Genomic DNA, 27,020 nt, shown 5'->3' on the forward strand with positions numbered 1-27,020 from the left:
TTAAAGAACTTGTCTTCATAAAACATATTATCGGACTAAAGCTCTATAAAACAATGTAACCTTTTGCCCATAGTATTGAAATTAAGGCTAAGATTCAAGTAGCCATCTTAATTGGAGTTTATACCTGTCAACTGCTTTTAGTTGTTTGTTTATATTGACACTCAAATCTTTTTGCTCCTCTACAGTTCCTGATTTTTCACCATTTTGAAACCATTCAGTTTTTTTTTGGATCTATGTGAAATGACTTTAAACTTATTCATATTGAACTCATCTGTTAGTTTTGTCCACTCTGTCTATGTCCCTTTGTAACTTCCTCTTCCGATCTGCACTTACTGTGTCTCTGAAAGCTTTCATGCTGCTTTGGAAGCAAAAACAGCTGCCATGTTGGCTCCACAACATTGAGAGGGACTTCTAGAGTGTCATATACTCCAGCACTCTGTTTTTGTGTTGAACACCACCTGGGGTAAGCACTCAGGGTGGCAAGGGCACAGAATGCACTCTGGGTGGGGGACGTCAATGTCCATCCTGAAGCGTAGCTCGGTAGACAACTACAAGCCGAGTAGGCAGAGTCCTAAAGGGCATAGCTGCTAGACTGGGTCTGCAGCAGGTGGTGAGGGAACCAACAAGAGGGAAAAACATACTTGACCCCATCCTCACCAACCTGCCTGCTGCAGATGCATCTGTCGATGACAGTAACTGTAGGAGTGAACACCACACGGTCCCTGTGGAGATGAAGTCCCGTCTTCACATTGAGGATACCCTCCATCATGTTGTGTTGCATCACCACTGTGCTAAATGGGATAGATTTCGAAAATATATAGCAACTTAAGACTGGGCATCCATGAGGCACTGTGGGCCATCAGCAGCATCAGATTTCTACTTAACCACAATCTGTAACCTCATGGCCTGGTATATCTCCCACTCTATCATTACCTTCAAGCCAGGGGATCAGACTTGGTTCAATGAAGAGTGCAAGAGGGCATGCCAGGAGCAACACCAGGCATACCTAAAAACGAGGTGTCAACCTGGTGAAGCTACAGCACAGGACTACTCGGTCTCTTCCGGAAGTCCCCAGCATCACAGATGCCAGTCTTCAGCCAATTCAATTCACTCCACGTAATATCAAGAAGGCACTGGATACCGTAAAGGCTATGGGCCCTGACAATATTCCCGCAATAGTGCTAAAGGCTTGTGCTCGAGAACTTGCTGTGCCCCTAGCCAAGCTGTTCTAATACAGCTACAACACTGGCATCTACCTAGCAACGTGTAATATTACCCAGGTATGTCCTGCACACAAAAAGCAGGACAAGTCCAACCCGGCCAAATACCACTCCGTCAGTCTACCCTCGATCATCAGTAAAGTGATGGAAAGGGTCATCAATAGTGCAAACAAGCTGCACTTGCTTAGCAATAACCTGCTCACTAATGCTCAGTTTGGGTTCTGCCAGGGCCACTGAGTTCCTGACCTCATTACAGCCTTGGTTCAAACATGGACAAAGAACTGAGCACCAGAGGTGAGGTGAGAGTGGCTGCCCTTGACATCAAAGCTGCATTTGACCAAGTGTGGCATCAAGGACCCTTAGCAAAACTGGGTGTCAACGGGAATCAGGGGGAATATTCTTCACTGGTTGGAGTTATACATGGCACAAAGGAAGATGGTTATGGTTGTTGGAGGTCAAACATCTCAATTCCAGGACAACTCTACAGGAGTTCCTCAGAGCAGTGTCCTAGGCCAAACCATCTTCAGCTACTTCATCAACAATCTTCCCTCCATCATAAGGTCAGAAGTGGGGAAGTTCACTGATGATTGCACAATGTTCAGCAACATTTGCGACTCCTTAGATATTGAAGCAGTCCATATCCAAAGGCAGCAATACCTTGACAATATCCAGGCTTGGGCTGACAAGTGGCAAGTAACATTTGGACCACACAAGTGCCAGGCAATTACCATCTCCAACAAGAAAGAATTTAACCATCGTCCCTTGCCATTCAATGGCATTACCATTGCTGAATCCCCCACTATCAATATCTTGGGGTTTCCACTGATCAGAAACTGAACTGGGCTAGCCATATAAATACTGTGGCTACAAGAGCAGGGCAGAGGCTAGGAATCTTGCAGAGAGTAACTCATTAGATGACTCCCTGAAGCCTGCCCATCATCTACAAGGCACAAGTCAGAAGCGTGATGGAATACTCTCCACTTGCCTGGGTGAGTGCAGCTGCAGAAACACTCAAAAGGCTTGACACCATCCAGGACAAAGCAGCCTGCTTGATTGGACCAACATCCACATGCATCCACTACCTCCATCGCCAAAGCTGTGTGTACCATCTACAAGATGCACTGCAGGAACTTACCAAGGCTTCTTAGACAGCACCTTCCAAACCCATGACCACAAGCATCTAGAAGGACAAGGGCAGCAGACAGATAGGAACACCACCACCTTGAAGTTGCCCTACAAGCCACTCACCATCCTGACTTGGAAATATATTGCCGTTCTTTCACTGTCATTGGGTCAAAATCCTGGAACTCCCTCCCTAACAGCACTGTGGATGTACCTACACCACATGGACTGCAGCGGTTCAAGAAGGCAGCTCACAACCGGCTTCTCAAGGGCAATTAGGGATAGGCAATAAATGCTGACCCACATCCCATGAACAAATAAACAAAATTATATAATTATTAGACAAATGCAATGAGTCAATTTTGAAAAAGAAAGCTGATTAACCAGTTATTTTGGATATTATAAATTTCAATTGCTGAAAAGACGTTGAGTGTAGTTTTATTTTCGAAAAAATATTTTAAATGATTTCATTGGTTCATCAACAAATCACAGAAATGATATTTCTTTCGGGTCCTTCTGTTAAATAAATGTTGATGTTAAAAAGTGTTTTGCAAATTATGGACAGGAAGGGCATACCATCCACAATATATTCTAGATAAAGATATCTAATGCAACACATGATACAATATTGCTGCCATAAAACAACATTTTTTCTAACCCTGCTAGCAATACCAGAAGAGATCCAACATTTTTATGTCAGCATGGAACAAATTAGCCTATCAGCTCACAATAAACATTAAATTTCAACTAGAATTTAGATGCCAGACAGCAATACAAAGCTGGCAATGTAATGCAGATCTGCCAACTCTGTTCAGGTCTCAAACCAGTGCCTTACTATAGTTAACATGTTTATGCAGCAGATTGCATCAGTCACGCGGCTGTGAATGGGTCATATTAATCCCATCAATGCCTACCAAAGGCAAAAAAAGTAGCATTCAACATTTCACATTATCACCTTCTAAAATTACTGTGCTCATCTTAGGTCACAGATATCAAAGATGTGATGTGGAATTGTGGTGGTGCTGATACAAGCACAATCATCTCAATGGCACAACTTGCAAAAACGTCAAAAACAATTTTCTAACACTTTAAGCTTCAGCCTACACTTAACCTGGACTCATTTTTGTCATATATTTTCAAACTGCATGGAGTAATTTCTCAAAATAATCACCATTAATTTGGTGTTCAGATGAGATTGTTAAAAATGTTTTGTTTAAAAAAAACTCGGCCAGAAATTGGTTTTGCAATACAAACTAGTATAAAATGGGCAAAGCATTTGCAATATGCGCCCAAAGTCGGAACCTTGGCACTCACTCCAAAAGTGGCTGCAGATGCCAACCCAAGTGCTCTGATGTAGCTTGCAAAATCATCAAGCTCAAATGCTGAGCCAGCTCACAGGCCAAGTTCTGTTCAGGTGTGATGGACAGGGGCTGGTGAATGGAATGGTTTGAACAAAGGCCAACAGTGTTGCTTTACAGCCAGGAGAACTACCACTACTCCTGACTCCATATTAAGGAAAACAAACTCACCAGTTTTTCAACAACATCCAGCAAACCCTTTGGTCCACAGTAGATCTAGAAAAATTGAACAATGTAGCACATGCTGTGTTCAGTTTCTGCCACATTTGGCAGCAGGGTGCTCAATCAAGTGCTAAGTCCTGGCTTAGCATCATCAAGTGTCCTTTTGGTGTTTAAGTGGATGTCCCAAACATTTGAAAGATGAGGTTGCCCAATTTGGTACTTAGTACATCTCGGAAAGATTGGGGCCCAGAAACTGACCTTCCACCCACCCATTTGAATTTTGTACCACAAAATGTAAAAAAAACACAGGCATAATGAGAAACTCTGAATAATGGGGAAATCTGAAAAAGATTCCAATGCATTGAATAATATTAAAATAATTGTCAGTAATTTGATGTTTAGAGGTGATTTTAAAAATGTTGTATTAAGAAAAGCTCAGGATCAGAAATTGTTTTCGCATTGTAGACCAATGCCAAATGGGCAACATGTCTGGAACATGTTCCCAAAGTTAGATGCCTGAGGCTCAGCCCAAAACAGTAACAAACAGCAAACTAAATAATTAAACTGCATGTTTTTAAAAAATAGCATAATACTTATCTTCTGCTTTATTTACAAGCATGATGTAGAAATCTGTATATGTCTCAGGTTCCACTTTAGGGCTAAATTTTTAATGGTATCTCAGAGGCTGCATGTTGTTGCTTATTCATTTTCTATTAGAAAACAAATGTTAAAATTAAATTTGGCTTTTTAAAAAATTCATTCATGGGCCGGCAAGGTCAATGTTTATTGCCCATCCCTAACTGCTCTCAAGAAGGTGGAGATGAGCTGCCTTCTTGAATCACTGCAATCCATGTGGTGTAGGTACACCCACAGTGCTGTTACGGAAGGAGTTCCAAGATTTTGACCCAGTGACAGTGAAGGAACGGACATATTTTTCCAATTCAGGATGATAAGTGATTTGGAAGGGAATTTGTAAGGAGGTTATGCTTCAGTTGTACAGGGCACTGGTGAGACCATATCTGGAGTATTGTGTACAGTACTAGTTTCTTTATTCAAGGAAAGATGTAAATGCGTTGGAAGCAGTTCAGAGAAGGTTTCCTAGACTAATACTAGGAATGGGTGGGTTATTGTATGAGGAAACATTGGACGTGTTAGGCTTGTATCCACTGGAATTTAGAAGAGTAAGAGGTGATTTGATTGAAACCTTTAAGATCCTGAGGGGTCTTGACAGGGTGGATGTGGAGATGATGTTTCCTCTTGTGGGAGAGTCTAGAACCAGGGGTCACTGTTTAAAAATAAGTGGTTGCTCATTTAAGACTGAGATGAGGAGAATTTTTTTCTGAGGGTCGTGACTCTTTGGAACTCTCTTCCTCAAAAGGCAGTGGAAGCAGAGTTTTTTTTAGGGCAGAGCTAGATAGATTCTTGATTAACAAGGGAGTGAAAGGTTATCGGGGGTAGGCAGAAATGTGGGGTTGAGGTTACAATCAGATCAGCTATGATCTTACTGAATGGCCGAGCAGGCTCATAGGGCCGAGTAGCCTACTCCTGCTCCTAATTTGTATGTGCGTATGTAGGTGGTGGTGTTCCCATGAACCTGCTGCCTTTGTCCTTCTAAGTAGAAGTCACAGATTTGGAATGTGTTGTTCAAGGAGCTTTGGCGAATTGCTTGTAGATGGTACACACTGCAACCACAGTGTGACAGTGATGGAGGGAATGAATGCTTAAGATGGTAAGTGGGGTGCTCATAAAGCGGGCTGGATGGTGTTGAGCTTCTTGAGGGTTGTTGGGGCTGCACTCATCTTTGCAAGTGCTTTGCCTACAAGTTTTGACTTGTGCCTTATAGATGGTGGACAGGCTGTGGTGAACCAGGTGGTGAATTACATGCCTCAGAGTTCCCAACCTCTGACATGCTTTTGCTGCCACAGTCTTTATATTACTGGTCCAGTTAAATTTCTGATCAATCGTAAACCCCACAATGTTGATGGTGGGGGATTCAGCAATGGTAATGCCATTAACTATTAAGGGGAGGTGGTTAGATTCTCTCATGTTGAAAATGGTTATAGTCTAGCGCTTGCATGGTGCAAATATTACTTCCAATTATCAGCCCAATCCTGACTATTGTCCAGGCTTTGCTGCATGAAGGCAGAGACTGCTACAGTATCTGAGAAGTCATGAAAGGTATTGAACACAACACAATCATCAGTGAACATCTTCATTCTGATCTTATGATGGTGGGAGGTGATTGATGAAGCAGCTGAAGATGGTTGGACCTCATACACCATCCTGAGGAACTTCTGCAGTGATGTCCTGGGGCTGAGATGATTGGCACCCAACAACCGAACCATCTTCTTTTGTACTAGGTATGACTCCAATTGGAGAGTTTCCCTTTGACTCCAGTTGACTTCAATTTTGCTCAAGTTCTTTGATATCACACTCAGTCAAATGCTGTTCTGATGTCAAGGACAGAAACCTCACCTGTTGTTATTGACTGTCCTAGTTGCCTTTGGTTCTTTTGCAGAAACAATAAAGCAAGATTTGAACTCTGTTGCATTATTAGTCACACCTTATAATCCACACAGAAGCTTCTCATAACATATTCTGTTTGTTAATCCAGAATCAGAGGAAAACTCCCTGCACTCAGCCAATGATCTGGGAGCAAAGAAACAAGTGATTCTGACAGCCTGAATACCTGGTCACATAATGTCCGGTTTTCAGTCATTAAGTGGGCACATAAGCTTCCAATATGGCAGGAAGGACTTACACACTCATCATGATGGAAGAGGTGTCAAGGTGGGGTGAGATTTGCAGGGGTGGCGGTGGGGGGGACTTTTTTCAAACTACTCCTAGTGTCATCAGTAACATATGACAGTTTACAGTCGGTCACTACATTTGGGAAGTCACCGGGGCACTCTACACTAGAAGGGGAACTTACACGTCCTTCCCCATAACTATTGATTCAAATAGCTCTGGTATGTGGCACGGACACGTACAAAGAAAGCAATCCAATATAACAAAACAAGAGAGCACTAAGCTTTGCCCACATGTAAGGGTACGAGGCGCAAGAACTCACCCATATTGCCTTGTATGCTCCCTAGCATCTTTATCAATTGTGAAAAACTTCAATCCCTCAAAGTACAGCTGGTTTGCAACCACATGCAGCATATCATGCGGATCTGTGCTCAGTATCCCGATTGCAGTTAGGGCTCATTCATCTTCTGCCAGTCCACTGTGAATCCCTTATTCCAGTCAGGTCATCAAGTTGCATACTGGACAACAAGGGCCAGCCCATTGAGACATAGCTCATGACTCCTATCTGGAAACAAGGCAAAGCTGCAGAGCAGGCCAACAACTTGAGCTACCATGCAGCGCATTAAACTCAGGCCATCCAAGTGGTGGCCAGCACTCTCTGGGATGCGTTAAGGAGCCTTTAGACATAACCAAGAGAGGTTCTTAGAACACCCAAGCCAACCTACACGTCATTCTCTTTCATCCGGCAGGAGGAGTATGGAGCCTGGTGACCAAGCTGTATGCTTTATGACTGACAGAAACTGGAGAATAAGGAGAAGAGAGTGACACAAGTGCCTGGCTGGGCAGAGGGAGGAGCAGCACCCTCAGGGCGAGGGGGGGGACTGTGGCTCCCGCACACGCCACTGAAGAGCCACCGCGAACTGTCACTGGTCGGCGCCTAGCTAGAACCAGCGTCTAAAGACACTGCCTTTCACTCCTGCAGGTGACCGAGAACCAGTGTCACGGAAGACTGCACGTCTACAGAACTGATTGGTCACATCTGCCATCTGCTGCAGGATTTGGCGCCAAGGGCCATGGAGGGCATCCACTGCCTGTGGCTGTGAAAGTGACCACAGAGTTCAATTTTTACTCCAATGGCTCCTTTCAGGACTCCACAGGTGACCTCTGTGGGATATCACAAGACTCCGCCCACAAATGCATCCATGAGGTCACGGATGCCATCTTCGCGAAGGCACACAACTATGTGATTTCGCCCGGGCCCAGGAAAACCAGGATGCAAGAGTGATTGGATTTGCCCAAATCTCAGGTTTTCTACAGGTGCAGGCTGCATTCGACTGCACCCAGGTGGTGCTCAGATCTCCGTGGCAACAAGCAGTCAACTATGTCAACCACAAGGGCTTCCATTTGCTGAATGTTCAGATGGTATGTGACCACCACAAACCTATCCTGCAGGTCTGCGCTCGGTTCCCAGGGACAGTCCACAACTCCTACATGCTCATTCAGTCTCAAATCCCTGACGTCTTCCAGGGTCCACAAAGGCTGCAGGGATGGCTCCTTGGAGGCAAGAGCTAACAGAGGGTGTGGCTGATGACACCTGTATGGTGACCTCAGATTGCAGTAGAGCGAAGGTACAACAAGGCTTATGCTGCAACTCGTACTTGGGTGGAGCAAACCATCAGGATGCTGAAAATGAGATTCAGGTGCCTGGACCTGTCTGGTGGGGCCCTGCAAAATAGCCCACAGAGGTTGTCACGCATCATCGTTGCCTGCTGCGCACTTTACAACCTAGCACTGTAATGCGGAGAGAAGCTGCCTGAGGAGGAGATGGAGGAGCTGGGCACCTCCTCCGATAAAGAGGATATTGACGGGGATGAGGGTAAGGAGATCCTCAAAGGTGACAATGATGGCGATGAGGCCATCACACTGGCCAGATGCTCGGGATGTCCTCATAGTCACTAGATTCATGGAGGATAATGATGACATGCAGTGAGGAGACACCATAGATCTTCACATTGCATCTGTGAACATTTGACCCCAGTCTGGCTTATGGCTGCGCACATACCCTCTGTGATAAGGCTCCTGTCATAGAGACACAACAGATGCCCTAATATTTGCTCGATTCCAGGAGGATGAAGATGACACTCAGCAAGGACACTCCATATCACACAGGCCAAGATTTTCCGGCCCCGCCACAGCGTGTCTCCCCTTGGCGGATGCAGTGACCATTTAAATCTTCATTTTGTTCAGCGGGACCGTAATATCTCGCAGGCTGGGTGGGGGCCGTAAAATCCTGGCCAAAACCTCTATGATCGCCTGACTCCTGTCTGGCCAAGGGTAGCTCGCTTGCGCTGTGATCAGAGTCATATCATGGAGACGCAGCCGTGAAACTTTAAATGCACCTGATCCTTTGTCAGATCCTTCAGCACCTGATCCCTTCAGGGACACAGCATCACTGGTCATAGATACTGATGAGATGGGGACCAGCCTCACCTCAAAGGTGCTGAGAGCACACAGAGAATGACGGAATTCTGTGATCCCTGCCCATGACATTCTGGCAGCAATGACAAGAACCATCGAGGTGCAAGCATTAGTAATGTGTCCAGTGAGTGTGAGGCCAGACCATCACTTTGGTCTGAAGGCTACACAAAGCACAGGGAAGAGGTCCCATTCTGAGCCACCTGCCTTTGTCTTGAGCAGGAACCAAGGTTTCACATCCGAATGTTACAAACACTGCTCATCAGAACAAGGAGCCATAGACAGGGAGACATTCTTGGGAGTTTATTGACGATATTGAACATTATGTGCAAGTGATTAACACCCGTGTCCAGACTGTGCAACTACATCTTCTTAATATTCCTTACCCTGCCGCTACATCTTGGTGCTCCCTGGACATCCACAGCGGAGGTGGAGGCAGCCTGCTGACTGACGACCTCAATGGGCATCCTCTGGAGGGCCAAGACCTGGAGGATCCCGGCCTGCTTTCGGCGTCCTGCTGTGTGGCAGTGGCACCACCCTCGACCTGCGTCACTGGAGCTGCTGGCGTCACAGGAAGAGAGGATTCGGATGGCCAGACACACCTGGAGTCACTCGGGTAGATGGCCCCGGGCTGTGCATCTGCAGATCCTCCTCCCTATGGGTGCCCGAGGACCCCTGACCGACTTCTTGAGTAGACGGGGAAACTGGAGTGAGATCGACCTGTCACGCACCCCTCTCACGTTGACATTGCTGGAGGCCAACTATGGCATCAGTGATGGAGTTAAGCCTGCGCAGCAGTGCAGGAGCGAAGTCCTGGACCAAGGCTGCTACCATCCTACCAGTGTTGACCTCTGTGTGCTGGCATGCCAACACTATCATTTCAGCCTGAAGATGGACATATTCCTCCATTGTGCCTTGCATTCTGAGGAGTGCAGCGTACATCCTTTCCTGATGTTCCCAAGTCTGCCTTTGCAGCTCCAGCAACTGTGACATGACCGAGTCCAGAGGCGCGTCAACCGACTCGGACTCAGCAAATTTCTGGCCTCCATCAGTCATCAGAGTACCAGGCACCTGGGAAGTCCCTGTCACTGCCTGCTGTGGATTAGAAAGTGTGATCTGCTCATCAGATTGTGATCTCAAGGCTACTCTAAAGTTAGGTTCCACTGAGGTGTGACTCTGCGCTGGTGGAAGGTGTGGGTGAGCGCTGTTCCTGGACTTCAAGGAGAGTGCCTTCAGATTCCTCTTCAGAGGTTTCTTCAGGGCTTGATTGGAGACCCTGCACTGTGGACTCCATTGGCTGTTTGGCAGATGTGCCTGCAAATGCAAGGAGAGATAATCAGTACATGGCACTGGTCTGTGAAACTGGACACATCACTCACAGCACGGTTGTCTGATGTTGCACTGCTGCACCCTCACGTCGTACGGCACCAGCGACCTCACCGTCAACACAGGAACAGACCAGACCTTTGCTAGCCAGCTGTATGTCTCTATTTTCAAAGTCCCTGAGGACCTTGATTTCAGGCATTCCTCTAGCAATCTGTGACCTCTCCCTCTTGTTGTGTGCCAACTTGTCCTGCATGAATAGAGATGGAGAGAGTGTAAACAGGATGTCTGCCAGGCCATAAGACCATAAGACATAGGAGCAGAAATTAGGCATTCAGCCAATCGAGTCTGCTCTGCCATTCAATCATGGCTGATAAGTTTCTCACCAGATGAAAAGTATGCCTGGCATTTGTGGGTGGTAAATGATCCCGTGGACGGGATGAGGAGAATGAAGGTGTGTGTCAAAGAGTGAACGGTGACGTCCCTTGAACTGGCAGTGAGTGAAAGCCCTGTGGATGTGTGATGAGTTTGTGAGTTGAGGGTGATGAGAAAAGTGACCTACCCTAGTAGAACAGAGGAGATCTATCATCCTCTTTCGGCACTGGGTCGCTGTCCTCTTTTGCAGGGCATTGGCACTGACCACTGCCTCCTGTGCTGGGCTGGTAATGTTGCTGCCTCTCCTGTGGCCAGAGCAGGGGTAGAAGGCATCACAGTAGGCTTTCAAGGCGTCCAAAAGGAAGTCAAGGGACGCGTCACTAAACCGGGTGCTGCAGTCTTCTTGTCTTTTGGAGCCATGTCTTCTATGCATCAGTCCTGGGCTGGAAGCACTGAGAAGTGTGTGTATGGCTGCACTTTAAATATGGCACCCAGGGTGATGAAGTGGCAAGGTGATGGCTTGTGGTGAATGATAGTCCGCCCACCATCAAAACGGGATGTTTCCCGAGAATGCAAGATTAATAAGGGATTGGGATTGAAAAACCACTATTGCAGCTGGGGGGCTAAAACGTTTTTTAACCCGCCCGCCACCACACCCAATGTGTGAAGATGGAACAGAGAAGAAAGCAACTGCAGGTTGTGAAGGGAAAGGAAGAGGATTAGGTGTGACTAAACTCTGTGCAAAGTCTCTTCTGGCATGCCAGTCACCGTGGCCATGACTCTGTCCTTGACTTTGACGGCCAGCATGCTTTCTTTGAGGGCAAGAGTGTGCAGGCAAGCTTGGCCATTTCCGCTGGCAGACACGCTTGCAAGTTGTGGGTGACCTTCTCCTGCAAGAAAGAATGGAATGCACTAGTGACAGTTCTGAGGTGTTTAGTGAATGGACCTGTCATAATCGAATAACTGGGATGTATTTTGTCACATGTGAGGGTGCAAAAGTGGGAAATGTGTGAGTTCAGTGATTGTGGGAGACTGAAGGGAAGCAGGGGTGGGGAAGATTGTCATTTGTGAAGCTGAAGGTGGTGAGGTTTGAGTCAAGTGTAAGAGAAAAGTACTGTTATTTTAACAAACATGGTAAGGTCAGTGAACATCTCAGCATTGCAGCCACGTCCTGTGACATAAGTTTCTGGCATTAACCTCTTTTGTGATGTCTTTCAAGCTGGTGGCAGAGTTATCTGAAGAGCTTTCTGCACCCTGCAGCCAACTGGATCTCTCTCCTCATGCCCACTGCTTGGCCTGGAGGCACCAAAGCAGCATCCAAGAACCTGGGACACAATCTGCAGGTGTCGTTGTCATTTCTCTAGCCTGTAGCCAGAGTAACATTTAAGGTGTGCTGGCTGTTGTTAGGATTCTGAATCAAACCCCCAAAATTTATGTTACGGTCTGGATTGAGACCAGTAACCTTTTCCTTAAAGTAGACAAAGTTTGAGATACCAGGTCTTTGCTAAAATAAAAGCACAAGATTCCATGATTTTTGAACAAACAAAATAAACTTTACTGTACAAAGTCGGAGAAGTAAAACAATTTACAATATCTATCTTTTACTCTAACATTGAGAATTAACATGGGGAAAATGTGAAATAACAGGCAAACTGTGGTCGAATATGCTACACTGCACAGTAAATGGCAGAGTAGAACAAGACAGATCCCATGGATTTTTCAGCACCCCGCCCAGACGTTAGTGTTTATTGTGAGTTACACAATCCAGTTAAAATCCTGTCTCTCTTCTGAGGAGTTGCATGTCTTCACTCTTTACTTTCAAAAATCTAGCTTCGGAATTCCCTCCAAAAGTTGCTCCAACTCGGACTGCCTCAATGAATGCTCACCTCCCAGGGTTTCAATCTTGTCTCCTGAGACTACACTCCCCTGGATTACCGAGTCTGCTCTCCAGCACTGGCTCACAAACACAACTTCAGCTTTTCAGGGATGCTGAGAATGCCACTGCTCCAAAGGGTTCCCTTTACCCCAACGCCCCGCAATACAGAGTCATCAACCTTCTGCTGCCTTTTCGGCTCTCCACGTCTTCTCCTGAGTCCTCACTACTGGAGCTTGTGAACCCAGCTCCTCAGAGCTAACTGCAGCACTTGAGAGCCACTTGAGTTCCTTCTCCTGCTCCTGTCCTTCTTTGACTAAAACTGACTGACCCTTGAATTGATCTATCAAAACACTCCAAGAGGGTCCTGTCCTTATTACTAGGCAGGATCAAATGTAACAAGCCTCGAAACACTCTGTGCCCTGAACGTTACAATTTCCACAGGTGCTAGTTTGCAAAGCACACAGGGACATACAAAAAAAAGATTTCATGACTCATTCTTATGTGGCACCAGAGATGCCAATATCTAGCCCTCCAAACAGGCAGGCAACAATGGATAGTGTGAGTAGCTCTGGCTGCACACCTACAATCAGCTTGCAGCACATATATTATATGCTGCCCAGGACAACACAAACAGGTGCATGCAATACCCATCCTTTTCCCTGCACATCCATTTTCTGGGGCAATCAAATTACGAGGTCTGCAATTCAGTTCCAAGATCACTATATGGACAAGCATATATTATTTTGTTGAACATTTTGGGAGGGAAAGTATTCTTCGTTCTCATGGTGGATTATATTTACATGCTTCCAAAATCTAGGGTTTCAAATCCTTAACATTATCTAGTTGGCTGATGATACTTTATTATTGTGCAAAATTGAACATGAGAAGTTGGCACAAAATTATTCTTCCAGCGTTGTATGATGTTAATAGAAATATTTGAGACTTTAAAGTAGGAAAGGCTAAAGGGAATACATGCAGTCCTATCCAATAAAGATAGAAGTTCCTAGGTACTAGGAGACCTGTTTCCCCACATTGGACCTTTACTCCTATCAAAATGCTTGCTGGGTATTGAATCAGTACAAAAATTTTACAGTTTAACTTTCCAAACAACTAACTCGAATATAAAATGATGTTTCCATGAAGGGAAATATTTTAACGAATCAACAGCCAGAGAGCTTCATTTTTTTTAAAAATGAACATGATTGTCATTTCAATCTTAAACAATTCCATAAGAAAAGGAGAAGGCAATTTCAGCCACCAAGCCTCTTTTGTCATTTTGTTTGCCAAGGTAACTCTCCTTTTTTATTCCAGTTACCTACCCATTCTTTAAATCCCTCAATAAACTTATTCCCAGATAAACATGTAACTGCTTTTAAACACCTGAATTCTTTTGTTGTACTGCATACAATCCAGCAAAGTCGATTACTATTAAAAATCTCTTATAAATCCAGTTTTAGGGGTGAATATACAGTTTACCAAGATTAGTAATGACACTGATGCAGAAGGGAGCATTTTGCACTTCTTGGAAACGATGTCACAGTGACAGTAGATCTCCTGGTAGGAGTGGCTACAAGCAGGATAGCACATGACAGGAAATAGTCTCAGTTTCAAGAATTCCCATATCAAGTATATCATGTTAGTTAAAGAAAAAGTTTATTTTACTCTAGCAGCAATATCGCCCCACTGCATGAGTATGATGTTTGCATTTTATATGAAGATGGGAAGCTTTCATCCGATTAGTCACCTGGATTCAAACCTGGGTTCCAGAGGTAAAAGAATGGCGTGCTAACCTATTACTCCATTCTACACTCTAGTGGAGTAATAGGTTAGCACACAATTATTTTACCTCTGGAACCTAGGTTTGAATCCAGGCAACTCATCGGATGAAAGCTTCCCATCTTCACATAAAATGCAAACATGTCATGCAGCGGGGTGACAATTTTGTCAGAGTACGATAAACTTTTTCTCTAACTCTAATATGATATACTTGACTTGGGAATCTTTGAAGCTAAGACTGTTTCCTGTCCTGTCCTGCTTGCCCTTCTACCAGAGGTCTGCTGTCACAGTATGACACTGTTTCCAAAAAGGGCAAAATGTTCCCCTCTGCATCAATGTTATCATTAATCTTGATAAACTGTATATTCACCCCTAAATCCCTTAAAATTAGACTTAAAAGAGAAGCTTTTTATTCCGTGGAATGAAATTTTGCGACCTATCATGTGATGTATCATGAGCTTTTATATTAGGAATTAACTGCACATCAATATTCACTTACAGGAAAATCAATTGATCTCTTCATCAACAGCTCTCTGTCCATCCCAGGATAGCTTGGCGTCAGCCTGCGACCAGGATAAAGAAATTCTCTGGTGTTCTGCTCATAGATTGCCAGTGTTTCACCCGCTGCAAAGAAATATTCCGCAGTGATCAGGTCCTAAAGCTCATAATCCTATTTCAGCACCGTAACAATGCAGAGCGGGCCTAGTAATGCATTGCAGAGTTAAGTGCCTGACTCAGTCAGAATTTCTAGGATCAGACAATAATGGCAGCAGATATCCACACCTGAATTGGTACAGTTACAGTGTCCACTATATGGACAGCAGGAATATTAAATGGTGGACATTTGCTTGGGGACACAACCAGCTGATGCAGTTTAAGATAGCAAGATCCCACAAGCAAATTAATGAAAGGCCAGATAATCTGTTTTTTTGTGATGGCTATATAGCTATAGCAGAAATGTTGGCCAGGACACTGAGAGAAATCCCAGCTCTTCAAATTTCCCCTTGGGATTTTAATATTTAACTTGAGCTGATAAGTAATGTCTTTTTTAACGTTTCATTTGAAAGCATGTATTTCCGACAGTGCAGCACTTTCTCAATACTGCCTTAGCTCATCAATAATGGGGTTTAAGTCAACAAGCTCTAACTTAGAAGCATGAGCATTACTAACTGAGTCAAGCTATATACCTAACTGTGATAAATTATTTAAGCATTAATTTATACAAAGTTGAAGTCCAATATCACTGTACAAAATTTACCTCCAGGACCTTTCCTTTCTTAGGTGTTAAGGTAAAAGGTCAGCATAATTAGCATAATTTAGGTGCTACAATAGCATGAAGTTAAGCTCAGTTTGCATTTCTACTACAGAAAGCTATGTTCTCAGGGTAAAGGGATGAGAAACACAACACGCCAGGTCCTTAACCACTCCACAATGTATCTTGAGTGGTATGACTAGATGGTAAACCATAAGAGGGCTAAGCAAACAAACATCACCAGTTAGTCAATCTTTTACACTTTCTAGATGTATGCTAAGTACATAAATGGTTGGAAGTCTGTCAACGCCATTATGAGTACTTCAATGAAAGCAGTGATACATTCTCCCACACTCCCACTTCTCCAAGTCTGGTGTGCCCAGTGAATCACCCAATACCATCTTTTCTACGCCAATTCCTCTCTTGCATTATCTAATCCCTCGCAGATGAAAATTTCTGAGCTGGCACCTGGGAGAGAAGAAACAAGTGTCACGGGTGGTTAAATACAATGGAGTTAGGGTGCAGGAAGATGGAACAGGATACCACAGCTGCAAATAAAGAGTGGACTCATCCACATCATCATTACGGCCATGCTGTACAAGAAGCAGCAAACTTCCCAAGTCCATCTCCACATCAGCGCCTGCCCTCCAGTTGTGTTCCCCATTGGTGTAGTGAACGTGCAGGAAAGGATGCCTGAAGGTAAGATCGTGTGAGAATTATTTTTTTGGGATTGAGAAAACAAAGGTCTTGACTTTAAACCCCCATGCTTAACAAGAATGGGATGTGTGGAGGGTTAAATTTGTTGCGATGCACAATGTTTCCTGCCAACTTTGCGCCTTGTCCCATTTTAAGAAGACACTTCGGGCAGCCTGTGAAGCTCTCATCCAAGGCATGCAAGGGCCTCATTCAATTTCAAAGGTCGAGGTTTAATTTTTTAAAATTCATTTATGGAATGTGGGCATGGCTGGCTAGGGCAACATTTATTGCCCATCTCTAATTGCCCTTGAGAAGGTGGTTGTGAGCTGCCTTATTGAACTGATGCAGTCCATGTGGTGTAGGTACACCCACAGTGCTGTTAGGGAGGGGCTTCCAGGATTTTGACCCAACGACACTGAAAGAACGACGATATATTTCCAAGTCAGGATGGTGTGTAGCTTGGAGGGCAACTTCCAGGTGGTAGTGTTCCCATGCATCTGCTGCCCATATCCTTCTAGAAGGTAGCGGTCGTGGGTTTGGGAGGTGCTCTCTAAGAACCCTTGGTGAGTTCCTGCAGAGCATCTTGCAGATGATACACACTGCTGACACTGCTTGTGGTGGTGGAGGGAGTAAATGTTTGTGGAAGGGGTCCATCACACTCCTGACTTGTGCCTAGTGAATGGTGGACAGGCTTTTGGGAGTCAGGAGATGAGTTACTCACCACAGGATTCCTAGCCTCTGACCTGCTCTTATAGCCACAGGTTTATATGGCTGGTCCAGTTCAATTTCTGGTCAATGATAACCCCCCCAGGATGTTAATAATGGGGAATTTGACGATAATAATGCCATTGAATGTCAAGGGGCGATGGTTAGATTCTCTCTTGTTGGAGATGGTCATTGCCTGGCACTTGCGGGGCATGAATGTTACTTGCCACTTGTCAGCCCAAGCCTGATATTGTCCAGGTCGTGCTGTATTTGAATATAGACTGCTTCAGTATCTAAGGAGTCGTGAATTGTGCGGAACATTCTGCAATCATCAGCGAATATCCCCACTTCTGACCTTACGATGGAGGGTAAGGCATTGATGAAGCTGCTGAAGATGCTTGGGCGTAGGACACTACTCTGAGGAACTCCTGCCGTGATGTCCTGGAACTGAGATGATTGATTTTCAACAACCACAACCATCTTCATTTGTGCTAGGTATGAGTCCAACCAGCGGAGAGTTTCCTCCCTGATTCCTATTGGCTCCAGGTTTGCTAGGCTCTTTGATGCCACACTCGGTCAAATGCTGCCTTGATGTCAAGGGCAATCCCTCTCACCTCACCTCTGGATTTCAACTCTTTTGTCAATGCTTGAACCAAGGCTATAATGAGGTCATGAGCTGAGTGACCTTGGCGGAACCCAAACTGAGCATCAGTGAACAGGTTATTGCTAAGCAAGTGCTGCTTGATTGCACTGTTAATGATCTCTTCTATTAATTTATTGAAGATCGAGAGTAGACTGATGGGGTGGTAATTGGCCGGGTTGGATTTGTCCTGCTTTTTGTGTGCAGGGCATACCCAGGCAATTTTCTACATTGCCGGGTAGATGCCAGTGTTGTAGCTGTACTGCGACAGCTTGGCTAGGGGTGCGGCAACTTCTCAAGCACAAGTCTTCAGTACTATTGCTGGAATGTTGTCAGGGCACATAGCCTTTGTACGATCCAGTGCCTTCAGCCATTTCTTGCTATTACGGGGAGTGAAACGAATTGGCTGAAGACTGGCATCTGTGATGCCTGGGACCACCAGAGGGGGCCGAGATGGAACATCTACTTGGCACTTCTGGCTGAAGATTACTGCAATGTTTCAGTCTTATATTTTGCACTGATGTGCTGGGTTTCCCCATCTTTGAGGATGGAAATATTTGTGGAGTCTCCTCCTCCAGTGAGTTGTTTAATTGCCCACTGCCATTCAAGGCTAGATGTAGCAGGACTGCAGAGCTTAGATATCAACATCCTGAGGGTTACCATTGACCAGAAACTGAACTGGACTAGCCATATAAATACCGTGGCTACAAGCGCAGGTCAGAGGTGAGGAATCCTGCAGTGAGTAACTCACCTCCTGACTCCCCAAAGCCTGTCCGTTATCTACAAGGCACAAGTCAGAAGTGTGATGGAATACTCTCCATTTGCCTAGATGAGTGCAACTCCAACAACACTCAAGAAGCTTCACACCATTCAGGACAAAGCAGCCCCCACTTGATTGGCACCTTTTCCACAAACATTCGCTCTCTCCACCACCAATGAGCAGTGGCAGCAGTGTGTACCATCTACAAGATGCACTGCAGAAACTCAACAAGGCTCCTTAGGCAGCACCTTCCAAGCCCATGCCCACTACCATCTAGAAGGACAAGTGCAGCAGATACATGGGAACAATGCCACCTGGAAGTTTCCCTCCAAGCCAGACACCATCCTGACTTGGAAATATATCACCATTCCTTCACAGTCATTGAGTCAAAATCCTGGAAGTCCCTCCCTAAAAGCACTGTGGGTGTACCTACACCACAGGGACTACAGCGGTTCAAGAAGGGAGCTCACCAATACCTTAAGGACAATTAGGTATTTGCTAGCCAACGATGCCCACATCCTGTAAATAAACAAACAAAAAAAATCTGATCTATTGATTATGGGATCGCTTAGCTCTGTTTATCGCATGTTGCTTACACTGTTTGGCACTGATGATGTTGCACTGCCGGATCCTCACTTGGTAGAAAACCGGTGACCTCACGGTCAGCATAGGAACAGTCCAGATCCTCTCCAACCACCTGGATGGCTCTGTTTTCAAAGTCCATGGGGACCTTGATTTCAGGCATTCCTCCACCAGTAAGCGACCTCTCCCTCTTATTATGTGACAATTTGTCTGCATGAATTGAGGTGGACAAAGTGTAAGAAGGACACCTGCCAGGCCAGATGATAAGTGTGCCTGGCATGTGTAGGTGGAGAGTGGTTCCACGGTCGGGATGAAGACAATGAAGGTGTGTATGAGAGTGAATGGTGATGTCCCTTGAACTGACAGTGAGTGAGGGCCCTGTGGATGTGTGATGGGTTTGTGTGTGTGAGTTGAGAGCGATGAGAAGAGTGACTTATCCTGGTAGAACAGAGATCATTCATTCTCTTGCGACACTGGGTGGCTGTCCACTTTCGCAAGGCGTTGATGCTGACCACTGCTATCACTGCCGCCCAAGCCGGATTAGTGAGGTTGATGCACATCCTGCAGCCAGAACAGGGGGTAGAGGACATCACAGCGAGCCGCCACTGCATCCAAAAGGCACTCAAGGGATGCGTCATTGAACCTGAGGGCTGCAGTCTTTTTGCTTTTCAGAGCCATCCTGTCTTCTGTGCAGCAGTCATGGGCTTGAAGCACTGAGAGGTGTGCCCACCGCTGGACTTTATGTATGGCGCCCGGTGTGATGAAGCAATAAGGTGATGGCGTAACGGGCGAATGAGAGCCTGCCCGCCATGGAAACGGCATGTTTCCTGGGAATGCATAATTAACGTGATGGGTTTGGGGCGATACAGCGTGAAAAGCCGCCATTGCAGCCGGCAGGTAAACTATCACATTTACTGCAAACCTGGATTCCGCCCACAGTGTCCAACATTAGCTGTGATGTTGGACAACATTTGGTAAATACTCCTCAGTGTGCTAAGAATTACGATGACAGCCAATTTAAGATTGTCAGTCGGGCTCTCAGTGTGACACATTTGCATGTACTGGAAGCTACATATATTAATACACAGGGCCCTGTTCTTTGCAGACAGAAAGAACATGTACACACATTGCGCTTGTTTCAGCTAAACAAAATAAGTGACAGCCATTTGCTTACTCATTCTCCATGGCAACACCTTTACCAGAGTTCACTTGCCAACCAATAAGCGCTCTCTTCACGCACACATACATTGGTATACTTACGAAATGTCCTGAAAAGTACAATACGAAAAGCTTCGATATGTACTTTTTTCAGCAATACACAAATAATGCTTTTTTTAAAAAAAAAATAGAAAACTGAAGTGGTCTCAATCTATGGGGGAAAATTTTCTCCACACACTGTGGGACGAATCCCAGAGATGTTTTGAACAAACGTTACCCTGGGTCCAGTGCAGGTAGATTCAGGGAAGTTGTTCAAATGTCACTTGCCAGTCAATCAATAGGCTCCGGGTACTGCCCACCAGGGGCTCCACGGGGAGGAAACAGGGAACTGCTCTCTGCAAGTATGCATACTGATCGGTGCCAGCTCATGCTCAAGCTCCATCACCATGAGGATCCCTCATTCAAAGGCACAGTGCCCGATCAAAGGGCCGGCATTGAGAAGGGGAACCCTGCTGACAGCCACGCCCGTGCCCTTGCTGCTAACTCTGCCCCCATCCTGCCCTCACTCACTTTTGGTCTGGGGTCCTTCAGCAATCCTGCACTTCTAGTGAGTGTATTACCTGCAGATTCCACCACTCCCTTTGTGGTGCTCCCTGCAATGCACAGCTGTTGGCTTCAAATTGTCTGGCAGCTCTCAGGGATGCAGGATTTTCATCCCCAGGGCCCTTGAACCAGCGGAAGGCCCGTCATTGGCTACTAAAGTACCTAATGGGCACTTAATTCGGTGGTCCTTCACTAAAGGAGGTGACGCGGGACTCTCACCAGCTCTCCAGCAAGTGGGCAAAACACCTGTTGCCTACATTAGATACCATCCAATATGGTGAAGGCTGTGACATTCACTTTGCAGGAATGCACACCTAAAAGTAGTCAATGGATAAGTACACAGTTAATCAGATTTTGTTTCTTCCCTTTTGTTTCTATTTTAATTTTGTTCCTTGAATTCCTCTCCTTAAAACATTCTGGGATATCGTTCCACAGATAGTGATTGCCTTTTAATACCCCTTCAGCCTGTTATTGTTATTTGCATTGATAGTTTGTGAATCACAGAATGCGTCAGAATGGAGTCTAATCCTGTATTTAGCAAGGATTCACACATATGCCAAGCCTGTCTTTTTACAGCAATCAGGGCTGAGAACTCAGCTGATTTTGTCCTTTTCATCCAGGAATTGTGATGCGAATTATAACATTCTTACTGCTATTTGAGATCTTAGCACAGTCTGGGAAATTACCTGATATCTTCCTGGTCTCTACTGCTCACCTACTCAATTGATAAACTCACTGAGGCATTAAGGTAGTTTCATTTTCCTTTTTCCATTTCAGGATTTTGTATGTGCTTTCCATCTTCCTTTCACTCCTAAGTATGAAGGAACTCAATGCATTTTAACGAAATAACATGTTGTTAGCAATATGCGTGTATGTTTCTACTCACATAACGGATTCCTTCTATTATTTTGTTCTGAGTTTATATATGAGGAAAAAATGCATTCTCAAAATATGCATCATATCACTATGTATGTTAAATGATAGTGGTACTTTACTAGGTGATAGCAATCTTCATAAAGTGTATTCCCATTGTACAAATTGTAATTGACAAGTAAACATATTGATATATTTGCAAATTTTGGTGGTACCTGGTGGAGTCAGCTGTATCAATTCAAATTTTGTTGTATCCACTGTAAATAAAAGAATCATAAGATAATATCAATACTAATTAAATGATAAATGTGTTGGAAGTGCAAATATGTAAATACAAAATATCGCAGATATATTGTTCTTACTTTCCAGCATGTCTGCAACATCCCCAGGATTCATGGCTTCTGGAAAGTTCTGTATTTATATAAAACAGTAAAAAAAAATCAATTCCAAAGTACCACAATTACTTATCACTTGGAAATAATCTTCCAATCTCAGGAAACATAATTCAAAGCTAAATGTTTTTTTGAAATACCTAATGATGGTGATTTAGAGATGAATTGTGGATCTGGGCTAATGGACTAAGCTCTGAACTGAAATGGAGCTTGCTGAAATGGTCAATAGAAACAGCTGACTACTTTGGGGAGCAACTGTTGTATATCTAAAAAGCATTTTGGAATTAACCTAACTCAGGCTATGCACCAAGTTATTAGAAATTTCACATTAGAGTGCCTTTGCTTAATCCTTTTTCCAATGGACTTCTGGCAAGGGTGCTGCCTCGCCCACGGCAGGTCCCAGCCGCAACGTGGCCAGAAAATCCTGATTTGTGAATTCTGTTTTTGCAAAGGTCTCTATGAACAATGCTTTTCTCTGTTAATTACAAATAATGTAGATCTTTTTCGTTTTCAAAAATTCTAATTGATTCACGTTCATTAAATTTGTCAAGTGCTGCACTGTTGTGAAATGTTATTGTTAAAATGAAAAGCAAACATAAATGTAGGTTAAAGTCGCCTATATTCAAACAACTTGCCCCTAAATAGCCTTTATATAACCTTTATCGTAGCAAAGTGTCTCAAGCAACTACCTGCAAAACGATGGGGATGGTGGGAAGGTTGAACAACAAACATGAATGAAAGAATCAGGGCTAGTGAGAAAAAATGTAGTTGAAAAAGTAAGTTTTGAAGGTAGGAAGAGATGAGTGAAGGCATTTTGGGTTGGGTTTGGAAGACAGAGACGTGATGACCAAAGGTTCAAAATAGGGACTATGCACAGTAAACTTGATTCAGAAGGTATAAAGGTGCAAGATGGAACATGCAGCAAGAAAGATGGTAGAGATATGCTGGAGCAAATCTCTGGAACAATTTGTAGACTAGGACTAGGACTTTGAAATCCATATGCTGGAGGACAAGTAAGTGAATATCAGCAATGAAAGTTTTGATAGCTGATTGGGACTCATTACGACCACTGTAACTCTAGATGAGTTGGAATTTGTGTAGTGGGGGGAAAGTGTAGGGCAACAAGAAGGCAAGTAACATTTGCACCACAAAAGTGCCAGGTACTGACCATCTCCAACAAAAGAAAATCTAATCATCCCCCCATGACATTCAATGACATTATGACATTCAATGCCATTACCATCTTTGAATACCCCACTATCAACATCCTGGGGGTTTACCATTGACCAGAAAATGAACTCGACCAGCCATATAAATACTGTGGCTACAAGAGCAGGTCAGAGGCTGGGAATTCTGCAGTGAGCAACTCACTTCCTGACTCCCCAAAACCTGTCCAACATCTACAACGCACAAGTCAGGACTGTGATGGAATACTCTCCACTTGCCTGGATGAATGCAGCTCAAACAACACTCAAGAAGATTAACCCTTCCAGAACAAAGCAGTCTACTTGATTGACACACCATCCGCTACCTTCAACATTCACTCCCTTCACCACCAACGCACAGTGGCAGCATTTGTGTACCATCTACAAGATGCACTGCTGCAATTTAACAAAGCTTCCGTGACAGCACCTTCCAAACCTGCAATCTCTACCATCCAAAAGGACAAGGGCAGGAGATACATGGGAATACCATCACCTGCAACTTCCCCTCCAGGCCACACACCATTCTGAATTATATCACGTTCCTTCAGAGTTATTGGATCAAAATCCTGGAATTCCGTCCCTACCAGCAGTATGGGTGTACCTACCACATGAACTGCAGCGGATCAGTAAGGCAGCTCACCACCACCTTCTCAAGGGCAATTAGGGGTGGGCAATTAACGCTGGCTAGCCAGCGACACCCACATCCCATGAAAGAACAAAAAAAGTCTCCATTATGATAAGAAATTTCAAACAACCATAAAGTTATTTCTAAAAGCTTCTTTATATTTTAACTTCTACCTTAATCATCGTGTGTATCTCCCAATCATTTATTTCACTAACAGTAACATTTAAAATTAAAAGTGAAGGGATTCAGTGGTCTGTGTGAACACTTCAATATGATTAATTGCTTACTCTCCTTAATGACATCACTGCTGCTGGATACTTGGAAGTCCCCTTGATTTGGCACAACATTCAAAACTTACGTTGGGAAAGGGGAAATCCACTCAGATCTGAATTTGTGAGCAGCTCTTTGCAAGGTCATTGGTGAGCGCTGTTGCTTCACCACTGACTGCGAATCAAGCTCATTATAGTAGACTGTCTGTGGTGTTGCTCACAATGAATGAACACCAAGTGAAACCTCCAAGCTCAGCGAGGGGCTGTGAAGGAGGGAGATAGGAGGCAAGAGCAACAGAAATAATCCAAGCGATTGACAATTTACTTGTCTTGCTTATACACCGAGATGCTGTGGTTTCACTATAAAAGATGTTGGCATTCTAATGAGGTTTTAAGACTGTTCAAGGGAAGTTAAAACAAACACAAGGAAGAAAAAACTGTGCTGTTGCCAGAGGGAGGGACCCACAGAGACAGAGAAAAAACAGAAAGGCAGTTTTTTAGTTCTGTTGGAACCAGGAGCCAGGAGAACCTGGACACAGGAACACAGAACTGCAGAAATCAGATTTCCCCAAAGAACAGGAGAAGGTCCCAGAAACCACAGAATGGGACAAAAAGGAAAGTCCCAAGAAGACATTCTAGTCAAAGGAAGTACAGGAATCTGGAAAAGGTTCTGTTAAGGGAAGTTAAGAGTGAGGATCTGAGGAAGGCTCCAAGCTTTAAGGGAGAAAGCTGCAGGACGCAGACTTAAAGCAAAATAGGCTGGTCAGAAGCCAGAAGTTCCAAAGAGACAGCCAAAGGTCTGTAACTCTTTACTACGGGCATGTGAAGCAGCGGTGTTCTGTTGGCACGGCTGAGTATCTGAGAGTGCATGGAAGAAAGCTTGAATGCACGTGACGATCCAGGGGAGAGGAACCCCAGGTGAGTTCAAAACCCTGGGGATGGAACCTCGCAGAAGGCGTCCGAGAGAAAGTGTCATTATGGAGAAGATTCCAAAGCGGGTTCTTTGAGAATGGAGATGGGAAACCCTCGTGTGAAAGACAGAGTTCAGTGAGACCAGTTGGAGCACGTTGTGACAAACATCTGGGGGAGGGGGTTGAGGAGAGATCCATAGCATCTGTTTGGGGTGGCATCTGTTACTTGGTTTCAGAGTGTAGTGTGCCTGAGCATAGGTCACCTATTGGTTTACATGAACTGTGTACTTACTGTGAACATTAGAGTATAAGATAGCTTTTGCAACTTGTGTTATCCTTACAAATCTGTATATCTGTAAAGCTATAGTTGTGGGTGAAGGAGTATTGTAATATAGTTCATCTTTTCTCATTTCTTAAATGTTTTATTCTTTTGTTAAAAGTTCATCAGCTGACTCTCGTGACTTTATTCAGTAGCCACCCTCCACATTTCTAAACATAAAATGAAAGTTAGGATCTATCAAGCTGGATTCCACCCTGGGATCTGGCTTTTCCAATAGTAAATCAGCTGGGATCATAAAAATATCAATTAAAAATTTACCAAAATAACCTCCGGGTACTAACTGTGTTTTCTAAAAATCAAATTGGTTGTTAATTTTTGCATCAACCCTTATGTTATGTTTTGTGGGGGAAGTAGATTAGGGGAAACTTATGGCACAGGACAGACTTTAGAAGTTGTCTGATAGGGAGAGTGGGAGAGCTAGCAGGAACAACTCATTTTGGAAAAAAATTCTGACTACATTTTGGAGCAGTCACCAAGAGACATGCTATTGTCCAGAATATTGTGAGACACAGCTGCAGCCAGCAGTGTGTAAACTAAGCAATTACTGAATTAACAGAGGAAGGGAGAATTTTCTTATATATTTATTTCAATTTCAGTAAAATAGGAGTCAATGTGGCCCAAGCCAAGCTTCCTTAATGCAATTAAAGAACAGAGAGGGCATGATGTGGAGAGAATGAATCTATTAATGCATAATTACAAAAAATCTTGCACTTCAAAGCTGATAATTAAATTTAGAATTACTTACGAGGAAAAAAATTTAGCTTGACAAATATTTACAGTATTGGGACAGAGTTCAATTTGATAAATACATTTTTTTCAGAAAAAGAAAAGCAGGCCTAAGTCATTCAAAGTGTTTAATTGAACACTTAAAAATAAAAATCATTTGAAATGAATCAGGTCAATATATCTATAATGTGTGACATGTGACATAACTGAACCTGTGACAAGCAAGGTGTGACACACTTAACAGTGTAAATTTCATACATAATGCTACCTACTGGAGTAACAAGCACGTTAATGAAATATGCACACAATATATAATAGCATAACATTAGAAGCGCCCTGTATAAATATGAACATGGAGTTTAGAATGGAATAAGAAGAGTAGGGCTTTATAATGAGGACTAAATTATATCCATGTGTCCAGCCCAATTATCCTCCACTTCTATTTCTATTTAAGGTGGAGACTACACTCGATCCTGATTCCATTTTTAGAACATCAAACGAGATTATTGCACAAGAACAACGTGAATATAGCATTCATGGTACCTTTCCAGACATCTCCAAAATGTCCCAAAGTTCTTCAAATGCCCTGAATTACTTTCAAGTGTAGTGACTGGTATGTAAATTAAAATATTAAAGTGGAATTTTACAAAGCTGAACTAATGGAAAGAGTTAAATAATTTACACTTAGAAAGTACCAAAATAATAATAGAAAATGTGGGAATTACACGGTAGGTCCATTAGCATGGGAAACAGAAAACAGGTTTAACAGTTCGGTTGGAGATTCAGTATCAGAAACAATTACTTCTGAACCTGTCTTTTCTTTTTCAAATGCCATTTACTCATCTGTG

At 44.0% G+C, this 27,020-nt stretch overlaps 1 protein-coding gene across 3 annotated transcripts in view; it reads right to left on the minus strand.

The window, feature by feature from the left end:
• Positions 1-27,020, minus strand: part of spata6 (spermatogenesis associated 6) — a 135,346-nt gene that overhangs the window by 101,620 nt on the left and 6,706 nt on the right. For all 3 annotated transcript variants that reach the window (XM_041208689.1, XM_041208688.1, XM_041208687.1), the window contains exons 3-5: positions 22,067-22,115; positions 21,920-21,961; positions 14,935-15,059 (exon numbers count right to left, since the gene is read on the minus strand). In XM_041208689.1, coding sequence (XP_041064623.1) covers positions 14,935-15,059; positions 21,920-21,961; positions 22,067-22,115 — 216 coding nt within the window. The remainder of the gene's footprint in view (positions 1-14,934; positions 15,060-21,919; positions 21,962-22,066; positions 22,116-27,020) is intronic.

The sequence above is a fragment of the Carcharodon carcharias genome, chromosome 16 (assembly GCF_017639515.1).
Source record: "Carcharodon carcharias isolate sCarCar2 chromosome 16, sCarCar2.pri, whole genome shotgun sequence".
Classification (NCBI taxonomy): Eukaryota; Metazoa; Chordata; class Chondrichthyes; order Lamniformes; family Lamnidae; genus Carcharodon; species Carcharodon carcharias.